Consider the following 16,302-nt stretch of genomic DNA (forward strand, 5'->3'; position numbering starts at 1 on the left):
TAGCAGGTGCGGCAGATTGCCATCCCAGATCGTCCTCTTTTCACCTCATTATGTATACATAAACAAACAGCACATCGTATCTCGTGCGGGGTGGGCTGATATTCATCTGCCCCGCCGTTACCTCATTGTTCTGGGCACCATATTTAAAGAGCACCCATACACACATTCACTCTCTGCACCTCAGGACCCCAGGTAGTCGAGGGCCAGAGGGAGGTCCTCTACCTCCTTGATGGGAGCCAGAGATCCAGCAAACTCATCACCAAGGCTTGGGAGGAGATCGCCAGGGCGGTCAGTGCCTGTGGACCTCAGAAGAGAATTACTCATGTCATCCGCTCTACAAGGGTAAGTCAACCTTCTCCTCACCATCAACTCACACTCTCATAAGGCCATCAGGCATTCGCAGGGTTACGGTCCACAGGGATCTCACACACTACCAGCACAAGGGAAATCATCACTGATTCTCACACATACTTTACCATCTTCATCCCTTGTCACATCCTGCACAAGTTGCATCTTCAGCCCTTACATAGGTCCACTCAGCATACACAGAAGACATGCATGCTTATCATCTGCGTTGGCATCCTTCCTGCTCACAGTCTGTCCATCTGTCTTTATGCAGGGCAAGATTGCCCACAACAACAGGGTGAGATCCCAGACAGGAGAGGGGAATGCCAGAACTCAAGCCACTCACCACCTTTGAAGAGCAGGTAGTAGAACTGACAGGTGAGGAGAGACCATTCCTGCACGGACCATGGGATCAGCGTCTCCCAACAAGCCAGTGAGGAGTAGTCTTCACCCACCCTTTGAACCTGTGAGTCCTCTTTAATATAACTAAATCTCCAGCCAATCACTGGTTATCTCTTCTCTCTATTACAGCCACCAGCAAGAAAAGGCGAAGGAACAACGCCAGCCAACCCATCAGCCTCAGCCCCCAGATCACCTCGGATGAGAATCCCGAGGACCCACTAGATGTAGAGCCGTCACTGCATTCACCCGCATCTTCCACTAACGCAGAGACACACCTTGGTAGGAGCTAGTTTTAGAGGAAGGTTTGGGGTCACCATCTGGTGAGCATAGCATAAATTTGGGTCCACAGCTGGTGGAGGCAGTAACAGCCATGACCACCGCCACCCAGCTGGAGGCTAGCTCCTGCTGAGTCCAAGTCCGATAACGAGCTTCTGGAATTGGCCCTCACAAAAGTGCTGGAGCTCCAAAGACAGGCAGAGGTACAGCAGGCAGGGTTGTCAGAGGCCGTCAGCAGATTAGAATGGGGGATGGAGGAGTCCATCCATGTTCTGTCTAATGTAATAATCTAGTGCATTGAGGTCACCATTGGAAGGGTGGCGTCCACCACGGAGACCCAGGTCTAGCAGTCTGTGCCAGTTAAGCTCTCGGACCTGCACACCATAGCCATAGTTATCAGTGGGATCCATCAGTGGCTATGCGAGAGGGGGATGGGATGCCTCAATTGCCCTCCATCAACTCCTCCTCCTCAAGATTTCGGAGAGGGGCCTTCAGGCACCCACAGGAATGAGGAGCATCAGCCGGATACCCGGGGGCAATCCACCCAGGATTCTCCAAGGCTGTCCAGCAGCTCCAAGTCCCCTCTGCTTATGACCCCAGCAACTCCAGCTGCTCAGGCTGTGGAGGATGCACCTGCCCCACAGCAGGAGACCCAAAGCAAGCCCGGGCCCTCCAGGCCGTGGCCCTCCAGAGGACGCTTGCCAAGGTCGCCACAGGCAACAGGGCACAGCAGTTAGCAGGCTGCCTCCACCTCTACTGCGGATATTGGGGAAGTATCTAGATGTAGTTGTAGGGTAAGAAATATTGAGAGCACAATGGTGGCATGGGTGTTCATTCACTGTATATACTTTGCACACCTGTACATATATTTTGCTTTTCTGAAAGTTTCATCTAGTGAATAACTTCTATTTGATGCAATACTCCGAGGTCATCCAAGTGTAACAGATGCACCCCCCCCACCTCACTTATCTCCCATCATGTCCCTCCGGTCTATGGTGTTTCGCACAATCTCAGTACAGTGAGTCGCCTTTATGTCCACAGGAGCGACATGAACAAAGTCAGTTGCTCTATCAACATGGTGGTTGAGCAATGCATATCTTAGACTTGTGTCAGAGGATCATATCATGTGACCTCAGGAGTATAGATTTTGCAGTTTTCTTTATTCTCCTGATGCATTGAGGTCTGTTCTCTGTGGATCTTATAGGTTTCAATGGCAACGTGCATTGGAGTCATCCTAACCTGGCGCATTTTTCAATGGCCTCCATGTAATGTCCATCAGGTTTGGGTGTAGGTTACATTTCAAGTAATATTCGGGAACCTTAGCCATTCATGGCGTCCAGTAGCGTGAAGTCGTGACCGCATCAATGGCTAAATATTTCCCCTTATAATAGTTCCCACTTTCCACCTGCATGATGCTATGGACCTAGATAGCACAGTTGAATCCTTAAATGTCTGCTAGGGGGCCATGCCTGTGCGAGGTTAGAGATGCCGGACTATTGGATGGGAGGATGCTGGTTTGCACCTGTACATCTGGCTTGCATGGCTTGACAGAATCCCTGAGCTAGCTCTCAGAAGGGCAATCAGCATGATTATCTGATCATGACAGTGACATCAGTGTGCCAGGTTTCCTTGAGTATATCTTAATCTGCTGGAATGAAAATGTTGAGACCTCAAATGGGGTCAGATCAAAGCTCCAGTACACCTGATATTTGCGCTTTCTTATCAATGAAGTTACTAAGTAATGCTCAAATACTGTGTTGAGATTGACTGGGCCACCTGACACCCAGATGCCAAAGCAATGCTGGACATGAACTTGGGAAGCTCCAGACGAAGGCTGAGTCATGAGTCCTTGTCAATGATCAGACTGCTGCTGAAGCTCTCTCTGTCCACGTAAAGGTGACCTGACTCACAGGCTCGCATCCATGGCTGAGAGTGACAGATCACAGCATCCTAAACAACAATCTCATACTTGGGGCTAGGTATAAGGATGAGGCTAGAAAATTACTCTTGCATGAGAGATGGCCTGTGGAGAGATGCTGCTGTTCGGATTCAGATCAGTCCCCAAACATTCATGCAAGAATCATGATTGATGATTGCCCTCTTTAAGGTGCTTTGCAAAGCTCCAGGGATACTGCCATGCGTGCATTGAGGTTTGTAGTGCTGCCCCCTGCCTCTTGAAGGCTGCCATAGGTAGTGAAATATGGGTGTGATGCTTGAAAGGACTGCACCATATCTACTTGCTTCACAGAAAGGGCAGGTGGAGTTCTTATCCCATTACAGAACAGCCACATGATACAAAGGCTACCTAGCCTTCCATGGCTGGGGCCATCGTCACGCAAGATTGTGACCACTCATTCGAGATTGATGTCCTTCATTGGAATGCATGAAGTTAGCAAAGAAGGTGTTAATGTTGAGCCTGCATGGCGGGCACACGTGAAAAAGGCTTATTTGAGCTAGTCATCTTCATCGTCCTGGAACTTCAGGGTCTCACGGGCATGTTTGGCACATCTGGCCAGTGCTATGGCCTCTTCCTGTGGGGCCTCAAACATCCGCTCCCTCCTCGAGCTCATCCCTTTCAACATTCTCCTCATTGGAAGAGACGTTCAGGTCCTCCATCTCTCCACCTGACAACTCATCTCCCCTTTGGAGTGCCAGGTTGTGTAGAGCACAGCAAGCCACAATGATGTGGACTCCCTCTGGGAAGAGTACTGGAGAGCGCCACCTGACCGGTCCAGACATCTGAAATGCATCTTCAACATGCCAACGGTCTGCTCAATCAAGGAGCCAGTTGCAGAATGAGCCACTTGGTACACCTCCTCTGAAGCACTCTGTGACTGCCGAATCGGTGTCATTAGCTACCTCTTTTGGGGTATCCTTTATCAATGATGAGGCAACTCTGAATGTGCTGAGGGCGCTTGAAGATCCGTGGCACCTGCAAGTGACTCAAGATGTAAGAGTCGTACAAGCTCATAATCTGCTTTTGGTGATCGCAGGTCAGCCCCCCCAATCAAGTGTTTGCCTTCCACCCCCTCCCTTTCCTTGTCTCTGTCTAGTTTCACCCCCACCCCAGTCAAACATGTGCCTTCCAAACCCTCCCTTGACCCTCTAGTCTCACCCTCCCACCATCGCCCAGTCAAGCATGTGCCTTCCACCCCACCCCCCATTCCCTTGTCTCTGTCTAGTCTACTCTCCCAGTCAAACATGTGCTTTCCACCTCCCCCTTTCCTTGCATCTATCTAGTTTCACCTCTCCCCCAGTCAAGTGTGTACTTTCCAGCCCCTTCCTTCCCTTGCCTCTATCTAGTCTCAACATCCCCAGTCAGGCATGTGGCTTCCAGTCCCTTCCTTTCCTTGCCTGTCCAGTATCACCACCCCACCCTCAAGTCAAGCATGCACCTTCCGCTCACCCTTTCCCACTGGTCTTGCCTGAGCAGCCTTGGCACGGGGTTGGAGCAGCCGTGAAAGCAGCACAGTGAAAGGTGGGCGACAGCTGTGCAAACAAACCTCAAAGTTGCACGTGAAGTGCAGTTCGCCAGGTGCACGTCTGTTATATCCAGTCGTGATTCACACCTGTCTAATTAGCCGCTGGCGTGGCCATTAGATTTGGAGTGGGGTGTAATTCCAATGAACTGGGTTTTTAATGAGCGTTCATGAGATGCAAAGGCAGACAAATGTGGTTCCCGACATGGCACGTAGAGCAACCCGACCTGCCATGAAAGTCAGGAGAGGAAAATTGCAGTCCATTTTTACACCAGTGGGAGACTGACTTCTGTCCGCACTCTGAATTTTCTGGTCCTGCCTGCCATGCTACTGGGACAGGAAAATCCCTCCCTAAGTTTTCTGAATCACCTTGGTACCATGAAATGAAGACATTAAAAAATGTAATTGAGAGCATCAACTAATACACAAACACTGAATTATTTTATGAATTAACTACAGTATTACTGTATTATATCAAGCAACTACTTACAAATGTGTTTGCTGTCAGGTGTACTTGAGCTAGAAGTCTAAATCAACTTTTAGGGTTAAATTATAATTAAAATCAAAATAACAATTATTTAAATGGGTTGAATTTTCACAGCACCATGGTGGCAGGCTTGGGGGACCAGGAAAAGCATGGTTCCCTGATGCATTCCTGCCTCTGGAGAACTTTTCCAGAGGCAGGCTGGAAAGGCTGCTCCATGGAGGTGGACAGCCAATTAACATTGTTAAGGTTCTAATTAGGGGTGATTTTGCATCCTCACCAGCATTTAGCCGGCAGCGGATCAGCCACACACCCTGAGAGCAGAGGTTGCTGGTTCAATGGAGGCATGCCCCAGCGATGGGGCCATAGTCCAAGAAGTTTCCATCCATAGCCCAAATGAACTATTAGGTTTCCCTTCTGCTCTGGGTGGCCTACGCTAGCTTCGCTCTCAGAAATTTTAATTTAAATGTATGCCTCTGAGGGTGCCTCATTTCTTTCAGGAGGGAAGCGGAGAAGAGGAAAGAAAATTGACAAAGAAAGAGAAAATGCACAGAAATGCAAATGCTGTTTGAAATCGAACGGGGCTTATTTTGAAATAAACATATATGCTGAAATGTGTTTTTTTTACCAGCAAGAAGATAAGGAGCTGAAAATCATCAAGGCCAATATTCCAATGTAAGTGTGAAAATTGAGGACGAAGCAGCCGCAATGTGGGAAGGCTCAGGAAGTAAAAAGGAATTTGGGTAAGCTTTTAAAGATCCACAATGGGTGCAAATGACTTCCACCCAATTACCTTGCTCTGATAATTCCATATGCCATTTATGCCACTAATGTGCTACAAAAAGTGAGGGAACTCACATGCTAAAAACATTGAACTTATTTATATCATTGTCATGCTTTTGGATGTAAATATCCATATAGCTTGAAAATTAAAAATTAATTTTCAATGCTGGTTTCCATATTCATTGTTTTAAAAATTACAACATTTAAAGGCATTCAATCATTATTGGGATTAGTCAAGAATTATATCTATGGTCTTTAGTTTACAGGTTTTTAAAAATAATTCTGGTATAATGCACAGAATTGGGGATCAGAAAATGCTATTCTTGTTCTGCTTCCTTAGAATTGTTTCCACAACAAAATCAAAGCTAATATAATAATTTGCTTTAACTTCTTTGCAACTGAAATTTTAAAAAAGATACTTGTTCACGAAAATAAAATCAACCTGCAATTCTGTTCCTTAATCAACTTACAATTAATATTTTCAGCATTAAAGTCACAAATGCATTATAATGTTGGAATACCAACCTGATAAGTAACACAACTGATTCCACATCTGGTATTTGTCTAGATAATCTTCAAGAATAATACTGAGACATCTGGGCAATGATTTGGAGTATATCATCACCATCATGATTGCTTCCATCAATTTGGACCGCTCATCATTGTTTTTTCCCTTTGTCCGGATATCATCAAAGTTCTCTTGATCAATAGCTAGAAAGCAAGAAAAGCAATATGTTTTCAGAATGAATATTCACGCTTTGAAACTCAATCAGCTGACCAAGTTAGAATGGCTGATGTTGGCAATTTTTGTTAGACTCATAATATAGGGCATTTTCTCAGTCTAGCCCACCAGCCCAAACTTCCTCTTCCCCAGCCCTGAACTCAACATCTTTTTCTAGTTTCTCTCCTATCTCCCCATATGCCATCTTCAAGCTCAACTTGGACAAAACCCACCTCCTGCTCCCTCGATCCTGTTCTCCCCAAAAATGCTGAGAACCCAACTTCCCTTCTTGGCTGCTATGTTACTTGATATTGTTAATGGTTCTTTTTCCTGAAGTGTCCCCTTTCTTCAAATCTGCTATAATCATCCCTTGCCTCAAAAATCTTGTACCCCACCACCCTTGCAAACTATTGTCACATCTCCAACTTTCCTTTCTTCTCCAAAGTCATTGTACATGCTGTCAATTCCCAAATGCATCCTCATCTTTCCCAGAACCCTATGGGCTGTATTTTATGGGATGCCGTATTCTCCCCTGACTGAAAAAGCAGTCATCAGCCCGCCCACCTGAAACACAGCTGCCCTGCAGTGTTATTATGTTGGAAACAGCCTTAATTGTTTCAGAGTGGGACTTCTGCCCCCATCTGGAAGGAAGACCTGCCCTAGAGAACTGCCGGTTAATCTGATTAGCAGGCAGCTCTGTCGTTCTGACGTTCATAGCTCTTGCAAAGTTCTATTATGATATCCTTCTTTTATTCATAATGTATCATCTTTTCCTCAATCAACATCTTTTCCTTAACATTCCTCAGGTGATTATTTTTGATGAACTTTTGTAATGCTATCTCTCTGGGTCAGGCAACATATTTGGATTTTGTCATAAGCATTAAGAACTGTCACATGAGACCTAGGAAACCAACATATAAAATAAAGCTACAACTACTTTCTTCCAACACTCCTTCATACCATCTAATTTACCTTTTCTTTTCCAAATTTAAAATTATTCTTGCACAGGTTTTGAGATAATCTGCCATCTTCAGGCTTCTGAAGTCTTTCAAATATATCAGAATTACTCGTAGAATGTTACTGCATTTCAACACTTTGCACATAAATTACTGTTTAGAAGTGACAGTAGCGAATGGAGAGGTTACTTTCAGTACCAAACATTTTGCAAAAATGAAATGCTAGAAATGCTTTGAGATAGGCTTTTACAACAATTACAGCTACATTATGACCAGACTGCTCTCTCATTACATTTCATGCATTTAATGCAACATAAATTTAATAGAAAATATCTGTTCCTAAGCTATTTCTAACCAGAAGTTTGAAAGCATGAAATATTGGAACTAGAGAGGATTGAGAGACACAATTGGACATAAAGATGGAGATCTTTTCTGTACCTTAAAATAATTCAACAGCTGAAATAAATTCTTTAATCAATTATGCCAAAACTGGGCCTGAATTTTTAGGTCCGCTGGCGGGTGCGATCGGCGGGCACAGGAGCGGTCGGGAAATGGACCGCCGACTGCGATCGGCCCCTGACCGCGATTTCACACTGACTGGCCAAGTAACGGCCAGCCAGCATGAAATGCACGCTGAGATGCTCAGTGCTGATGTCAGCGCAGATGTGGTCGAGCGCTGACAGAAAGCTCCCTGAAGGCAGAGAGCTGCCTCAGGGAGCTGAAGACCTGAAAAGCATTAAAAAAAGCTTTTAAAATCAGGGAAAAATGTGCAAGCATCACAATCAATCAGTCACCTGAACACATACGTTTTAATTACCTTAATTGGTCTCTTCATTGTCGGCGGGCATGCTTCCGACTTTGGTGCACACCCACCGGCCGAAATATCATGTGATTTTGCGTCTGATTGGGTTGGGCGCGCGCCCATCTGCCAAACTAAAAACTCTGCCCTTAGTGCCATTTTGTCTGGCAATACCCATTGTTATTATTAATCTCTTTACAGTCAGTCAGCCTCGGTTGAAACTGAGTAAGAGAGCAGATGGTGCTGCCACCAAGAGACCATTTATCGCCTGAAGTTAAAATGTAAAAAAAATGAACCATTCATTCTTTTAATTTTATAATTGATCAAAATAGCATTCATCAATTAATATCTTTAAAAGTCTATTGATACTTTTAAGGGCTGACATTCTTCTGTGCTATTTCAGTGTAACATTTCTGTAAAATTCCTAAATGCGCTATTTTAACAAAAGTTATCAACTTAATTAAAAGGATTGACTTAATAACTTTGTTAAAACTATCATTGAGAAGTTTGAGACAAATGTATTAATCAAGTGCAGTAAAAACAGTACATTAAGGAAGTTCAATCCAACATGATCATTTGGACAAAACCTTTCCAAACTAAATTACTTTTTTTTAATGGTACAACATAAATTGGATGATAACATCAATTGACTTATTATGTACATAATATAGATCTGTGATGGGCAACCTAGGCTAGTGAGTGGGCTGCATGAGTGGCCCTCCTTCATCTCAGTGGGCCGCAAGATTGAATTCAGGCATCCGCACCAGCTATGGCCCCATGAATAATACACGTTGAATATTTCATAACGAGTTACAGAAAATGCTTAATCATTCATACATTAATAGATCTGTCATTAACTTCAAACGGTAAAAACAAAAGAAATATTTACGCTTGCCTTACCTACATTATATTCAGTGCGGCTTCTGGTTGGATCTGTCCTCCACAATCTTTCTTAGGTTAGGACTCAGAGATGTGCAGATGCTTCACAATTCAGCACTGAGGTTTCCATCCGTTAGTCTGTTACGCTTCTTGAATTTGATGTGTCCCATAGCAGAGAAAGTCTGCTCGGATGTATGTTGATCCAAAGGTTGACATTGGCTTTGTAATGCAATGCCAGAGAACTGGACCGGGGACATTCAACCAAAGTTCTCATTTACCTTTCCTCTTTAGCTAGTTAATTTTGTCTTCATCCAGGGCATGAACATGAATTAATTCCTCGTCAAACTTGCTTTTATCAACCCCAAGCCTTTGACATACTATGCCACATTTGCTCAGATCAAATTCAAATGGATTTGAGAGCAACAAGAGGTAGGGCTCCAGATCACTCAGAGAAGAAAGGTGGTTCTCAAAACGCTCTGCCAGTGTAGACAGCACTTGTATGTGAACTGATGGATCAGATTAATTTCCTTGGTCAGAGTGTTTTCCATCATTTTTTTCAAATTTGGGAAGTGAGCGTAGTCACATGAAGGTAATTGAGTGCACATTAACTGCAGGTGTAGTATGAATTTTCTGACACTAGCAGCTAGTGTGAGCAACAGGTGATTTTTCCCCTGCCACGACTTGTTCAAAGCGTTCCGATGACCTGTGATGTTGGCAAGAAAAGCCACATCCAAAATCTAGTTTTCATCTTCTAGCTCTGGGTTACTGCCAAAAGTAACATCAAAAAACGCAACCTCCCAAAGTCCACTGGTGTCATAACCACGATGGTCTCCCGGGATAGGGTAATTTTGCAAACTGTACTCGCATATCCACAATTCGCAGGGCGTGCTAATTGAACTGTAGCAGCGCGTGCCTGCGTGTGGGTATTGATCAACAAAATGTCTCGCTGGCCGCACTTGGAACCCCGATGGGCCCAGGCTGCCCACTACTGATTTTATGCATGGTTAAAAGTTACAAATAACAAGTTTTGTGATTTCCCTCAATATTCTCACATTGACTTGTCACTTCTGCAATCGGTTTGAATGTCATACATTAGACACTATCCAATATCTAATTATATAATAGCATAATTATAATATGCTAATTATATAATAGCATAATCAGGAATGTAACAAATGTAACCTGATGTAATTTGCACTGGAAATTATGTCTTTCACATATAAAGTTTTCCAAGCTTGCCGAAGGTGAATTTAAACACCTTAGTGAGAAAAGGATAGATGTGAATCATTGAGCTGCTTTATGATACAGACATTAAGAGAACATACAGACTGAAAGTTGCAATCAAATCTAATCTCATTCTAAATAAACACAAAACCCACCTCAAGGACAAGAAAAATAATGCTAAAAAATGTCATATCATTCTTATTATTGGATTTGTTGCACATTCCCTTGTTAGACTACTGATTCTGTCAACAAAATTACCCATCTCAGCTCCCACCTTTGGGTACCAATTTAAAGAAAACATTTCCTGCTATCCTCAAGATTAACAGACAAGATGAGGCCAGATGGAGGTGTGAGGCTGTGTGTGAGAGTGTGAGTGGTGATGTCCTCTGAGCTGGCAGTAAGTGAGATGACAGTGAATGTGTGAGTTTAGAGCGATAAGATGGTTGCCTAACCCAGGTGGCACAGATGAGATCATTCATCTGTTTTCTGCACTGGATGGCCGTCCTCTTGTGTGCAGCATTGGCTCTGACCACCTCTGCCACCGCCTCCCAAGCCGGAGTGGTGAGACTAATGAGCCTCTGTGGACATTCCAGCAGTTCTCCATGGCATCCAGAAGGCGTCCCAGGGATGTGTCACTGAATTGAGAGATTGTACTCTTCTTGGCTTTTGGGGCCATGTCTTCACCACAGCAGTTCTGGGCTGCAAGCATTGAGAAGTGTTCACTCGGCTGCTGTTTAAATATGGCACCCTGGAGAGGAAACAGCGAGGTAATGGAGTGACGGGCAAATTGGAAGCCACCCGCCAGCGAGACAGCATGTTTCCTGTGGCTGCATAATTAATGAGGCAGGAATGGGATGATACGGTGCGAAAACCCACCATTGCGGCCAGCGGATAAATTTTTTCCAGCTCACTACTGCATTTTGTGCAAATCTGGGATGATTCTGCCCAATATTTAAATAAAACTCATTCCCAAATCCTTTCTTCAAAGAATGATGAAATATCTCAAGACATGGTTGCGTCCAACTAACAATGTTACCAACAATGCAGTGTTTTAAACAAATAAATTAGCAGGAATTAAGTTCAATACATCCGAATTGTTCGTTACATTCACTTGCTGTGTTCTACAATATTGAGAATAAATTCAGTGACAGTCTGTCGTAGTTGCATTTTGGATACTTGAATCTTTGCACTGTAATGAGATAATAAAGATAAAAGCGATGTGGTGATGGTAAAAGATTTGGGGAAGGTAAGTCTTTGTGGGGGTTGCACTGCTTAACCACTGTAACTTCAATGGAAGAGCCATGGGAACTTTGCAAAAAGGTATGCCTTAGATATTCTAATGCTTTAAGAGGGAGAAGCAATAATCACGTGATTTAAAAAACACCACACTTAAAGTAAGAAAAATAGAAAATGATGAAAATACAGCAGATCAGGCAGCATCTGTGGGGGGGTAGAGGAGCTAATATGTTTTGGGTGGGTGCATCTACCATTAATGTAAATCAGCTTGCACTCTATTTGACGTCATGATCTGCCTGCTCTGCCTATTTCTGGCAGATGTTCATAGTGCAAGTGCTAATGGCAACCAATATGTAATGTGGTATGATTCCCCCAGAAGCATGTGTGTGTCCTAGACACTATTTTGGGGCATTGAGGGCATTTTTAGCATTCGAAAAGCAGACTCGAACGAGCATAATTTCTATACTCCTTGGTCTACTTGCTTCAGTATGGTAACCTAATTTAGTGTTGTCATTTTTAAGCAGTCAGATATTTGTCAAAAAAGTATAAATAATGCTTCGGTTTTCATCATGTTCTTTACTGATTCAGGAAATTGCATACCTATTCAACTATCTGTCATCTCTCACAAAGACTGACGTGCACAATCGTAACCACCCTCATACTTCAATGCTGTACTGTATTATCTCCTGCTACCTGCTACCAGTAGTTCAAGGACCTGCTGACAGGAGTTATTAGCCTATCAAGTGACCAATCTTTCCTCTACAGGAGAATCCATTTCTCCAATAATGGTAGCATGATCACATAATATAAAAAGAAATAAGCCATGAAAGTGGCCTCAGCACAATGCGACTAGGATTATACGTCATTCTGTGAAGCCACAAAGGAACTGAATCATTGCAACTCACAAGATTGTGTTGAGTCCAATTTTTCTCATAAAAAAACTATAATCATGAAAATGTTGATGCTTTCCAATGCTTTCAAAGTATAATTATTCAAGTAGCCTTCATACTGGTATGTTAGTGTTTTTTATTTGGTGATAGGGCTGTATTAACACACTTGAGACTTCGGGGACACTGGCTGAGATGATGTACAATGTATTTCTCGTCTACTGTTCCCTGTTAAGATGATAAATGTTTTTACTGATTTAAACTGAACATCAGTAAATTTATTGATAAGGCTGAAACACAACAATTTTTCTATTATTTGAAAATGACATATTAAAACTAGCATTCAGTTACATGTATTTCTCATTAAAATCATGTTACATTAAAAATAATAAAACATTACCATTTTTTACAATAGATACCTTGGCTGGAATTTTACCGGTGTGCTGTTGGTCCTGCCACTGGAACCAAATGCATCTCATGAGCCCATGTGGATGTAAGTGGAGCCAGGGAGAGGACGTTATCAGCAGTGGCCAATTAACAGACAGCTGCCATCCAATTAAGGACGGAGGCCTGCCTCTCCAAACCTACCCAATCAGAGGGCCAGAAGCACGGCAGTATCCGCAGCACCTCCACAGAGGTGGCCGCTGCTGAGGCTGCAGGGAAAGGAGAGGGCACTTCCATGTTGAGGCCTCCTCGAAGGGCATGTAAGAAACTTTTCTACTTTTCTCAATGTCCAGGAACAGGCAGGCAGGCCCCGGCGATTGGAGTGGTGAAGTCCAGCAGCAGCACTGGAGCCAAGTTGTAGGGGTGGGGGCGGGGGTGTGTGTGTGTGTGTGTGTGTGTGCCCTTGCTGTTGGGGATCTCCTCCATGGGATATGGAGTTCACAGGAAGGAAGTCCTCTCCCCCGCAGTAAAGCTGCTCGGAGGTCGCCTCAATGTACCTGGTAGTCTCCCCACATAGCAGCAGGCCGCCAAAATGCAAAAGTAAAAGCCAACCTAAAATAGACATTCAAACCAAGTTATAAATGAAATCATGCCACATGGCACACAAGGGTTAACAATTACCCCTGTGCATTCCCTTAGTGTCTGTCTTCCATATGCCTTTATCTCTCTTAGCGTTCTTATGCACTTCTACCCAATGGCTGCAGCATGGCTGGTAGAAGGCAGCTGACTTTCCGCTCTTCCTGATAGATATTAATGACCAAGACTGTAGTGTAAAGGCATGATTTAAAAATTTGCAGATGATACAAAGATTGGAAATGTTGTCAACTGTGATGGACTAAGCCTTGAACTTCAAAAGACATAGACACTGGTGGATTGGGCAGACAAGTGGCAGATGGAGTTCAATGCAGGCAAGTGTGAGGTGATTCGTTTTGGCAGGAAAGATATGGTGAGACAGTATAAAAACAAAGGGAGAGCCTCCAAAGGAGGTGCAGCAACAGAGGGACCTCGGTGTATACATACATAGCTCATTGAAGATGGCAGGGCCTGTTGAGAGAGCAGTTAATAAAACATATAGTATCTTAGGCTTTATTAATAAGGGCATTGAGTACAACAGTAAGGAGGTCAGGTTGAACTTGTGTAAGACACTAGTTAGGCCTCATCTGGAGTACTGTGTCCAGTTCTGGGCACCATGCTTGAGGAAGGATGTGAAGGCATTGGAGAGGACAGGGGAGATTCACAAGAATGATTCCTAGGATGTAACTATGAGGATAGATTGGAGAGGTATGGACTGTTTTCCATGGAGAAAAGATGGCTGAGGAGTGACTTGATAGAGGTATTGAAGAATCTTGATGGGTATGGACAGGGTAAATAGTGAGAAACTGTTCCCACTCAAGAGAACATCAAGAACGAGAGAGCACAGATTCAAAATAATTAACAAAAGTAAATATGATGTGGGGAATTTTTTTTTCGCCCAGGGGGTGGTGGGAGTCTGGAACAAACTTCCTGAAAGGGTGGTGGAGGCAGGTTCGATCAAGGTATTCAAAAGGGAATTGGACTCCTATCTGAAAAGAGAGAATGTGCAACGTTATGGGGTTAAGACAGGGGAATGGGACAAGGAGGAATGCTCTTTCAGAGAGCCAGTGCAGACTCAATGAACTGAATGGCCTCCTTCTGCACTGTAAAGATATTGTGATCCTGTGAATGCAAACTCGAGAACAGCACTTTATCTTCAGACTCAACACTCTACAGCCTTCTGGGCTCAACATCGAGTTCAACAACTTTAGATCATAACAGTTGCTTTCATCTTGTGTGTTTTTCTTTCCTTTTCTTTGTTTTGCTGGGTTAGGTCTTGTCTTGTTTCTTTCTTTATGCCTTCATGTTGCATTAAGATTTTTTTTATGTAGCCATTCATGCTTCCTTTGGACACAACCTTTGTTTCTTTACCATACCCATTTCCATGGCTGTTGCATAATGAAATCTTTTGTTATTTAAGCTCTCATGGTCTCCACCCTATCACAAAGCTTCCCTTTTCTTCCTGCTAATCCTCCCTTCCATTGGCTTAAAAATTCTCAAGAAAGGTTACTCGACCCAAAATGAGTCTGCTTCTCTCCACAGATGCTGCCTGGCCTGCTGAGTTTTTCCAACATTTTTTGTTTTTATTTCTGCTGACACTACAATCTGACAATCATGATGTCCCAGCACAGCACCCTTGGCGGATAACAGAGCCCATTTAATTAAAAATGCAATACGTGTCACAAACATCAAAGATTTCTTCAGTATTTTAAGTAGGGAGGACTAAGAGCAGAAAAAGTGGATACTCAGGCCAGTCATATAAAATCGTGATTATTCAAATGATTTTTGCAGAATGTTTTGAAATAGTTACATAGAAAATAGGAGCAGGAGTAGGCCATTCAGCCCTTCGAACTTGCTCTGCCTTTCATTATGATCATGACTGATCATTCAACTCAAAAGCCTGCTCCCACTTTCTCCCAATATCCTTTGATCCCTTTCGTCCCAAGAGCTATATCTAACTCCTTCTTGAAAACATACAATGTTTTGGCCTCAACTACTTTCTGTGGTAACAAATTCCACAGCCTTACCACTCATGGGGTAAAGGAATTTCTCCTCATCTCAGTCCTAAATGGTCTACCCCGTATCCTCAGACTATGACTCCTGGTTTTGGACTTCCCCACCATCAGGAACATCCTTCCTGCATCTGCCCTGTCTAGTCCTGTTAGAATTTTATAGGTTTCTATGAAATCCCCCTCATTCTTCTGAACTCCAGAGAATATAATCCTAACCGACTCAATCTCTCCTCATATGTCATTCCCGCCATCCCTGGAATCAGTTGGGTAAACCTTCACTGCACTCCCTCTATAGCAAGTACATCCTTCCTCAGATAAGGAGACCACAACTGCACACAATATTCCAGGAGTGGTCTCACGAAGGCCCTGTACAATTGCAGCAAGACATCCCTGTTCCTGTACTCGAATCCTCTGGCTATGAGGGCCAACATTTGCCTTCTTTATTGCCTGCTGCACCTGCATGCTTATCTTCAGCGACTGGTGTATGAGGACACCCAGGTCCCATTGCACATTCCCCTCTCTCAATTTATAGCCATTCATATAATAATCTGCCTTCCTGTTTTTGCTACCAAAGTGGATAACCTCACATTTATCCACATTATACTGCATCTGCCATGCATTTGCCCACTCACTCAGCTTGTCCAAATCACACTGAAGCATCTCTGCATCCTCCTCACAGCTCACCCTCCCACCCAGCTTTGTGTCATCTGCAAATTTGGAGATACTACATTTAGTTCCCTCATCTAAATCATTAATATATATTGTGAATAGCTGGGCTCCCAGCACCGATCCCTACTCACTA

At 43.7% G+C, this 16,302-nt stretch overlaps 1 protein-coding gene across 6 annotated transcripts in view; it reads right to left on the minus strand.

The window, feature by feature from the left end:
• kiaa0825 (KIAA0825 ortholog) overlaps window positions 1–16,302 on the minus strand; it is a 594,535-nt gene that overhangs the window by 330,918 nt on the left and 247,315 nt on the right. For all 6 annotated transcript variants that reach the window (XM_078565259.1, XM_078565275.1, XM_078565269.1 and 3 more), the window contains one exon: window positions 6,295–6,480. In XM_078565259.1, coding sequence (XP_078421385.1) covers window positions 6,295–6,480 — 186 coding nt within the window. The remainder of the gene's footprint in view (window positions 1–6,294; window positions 6,481–16,302) is intronic.

The sequence above is a fragment of the Cetorhinus maximus genome, chromosome 2 (genome assembly GCF_964194155.1).
Source record: "Cetorhinus maximus chromosome 2, sCetMax3.hap1.1, whole genome shotgun sequence".
NCBI lineage: Eukaryota > Metazoa > Chordata > Chondrichthyes > Lamniformes > Cetorhinidae > Cetorhinus > Cetorhinus maximus.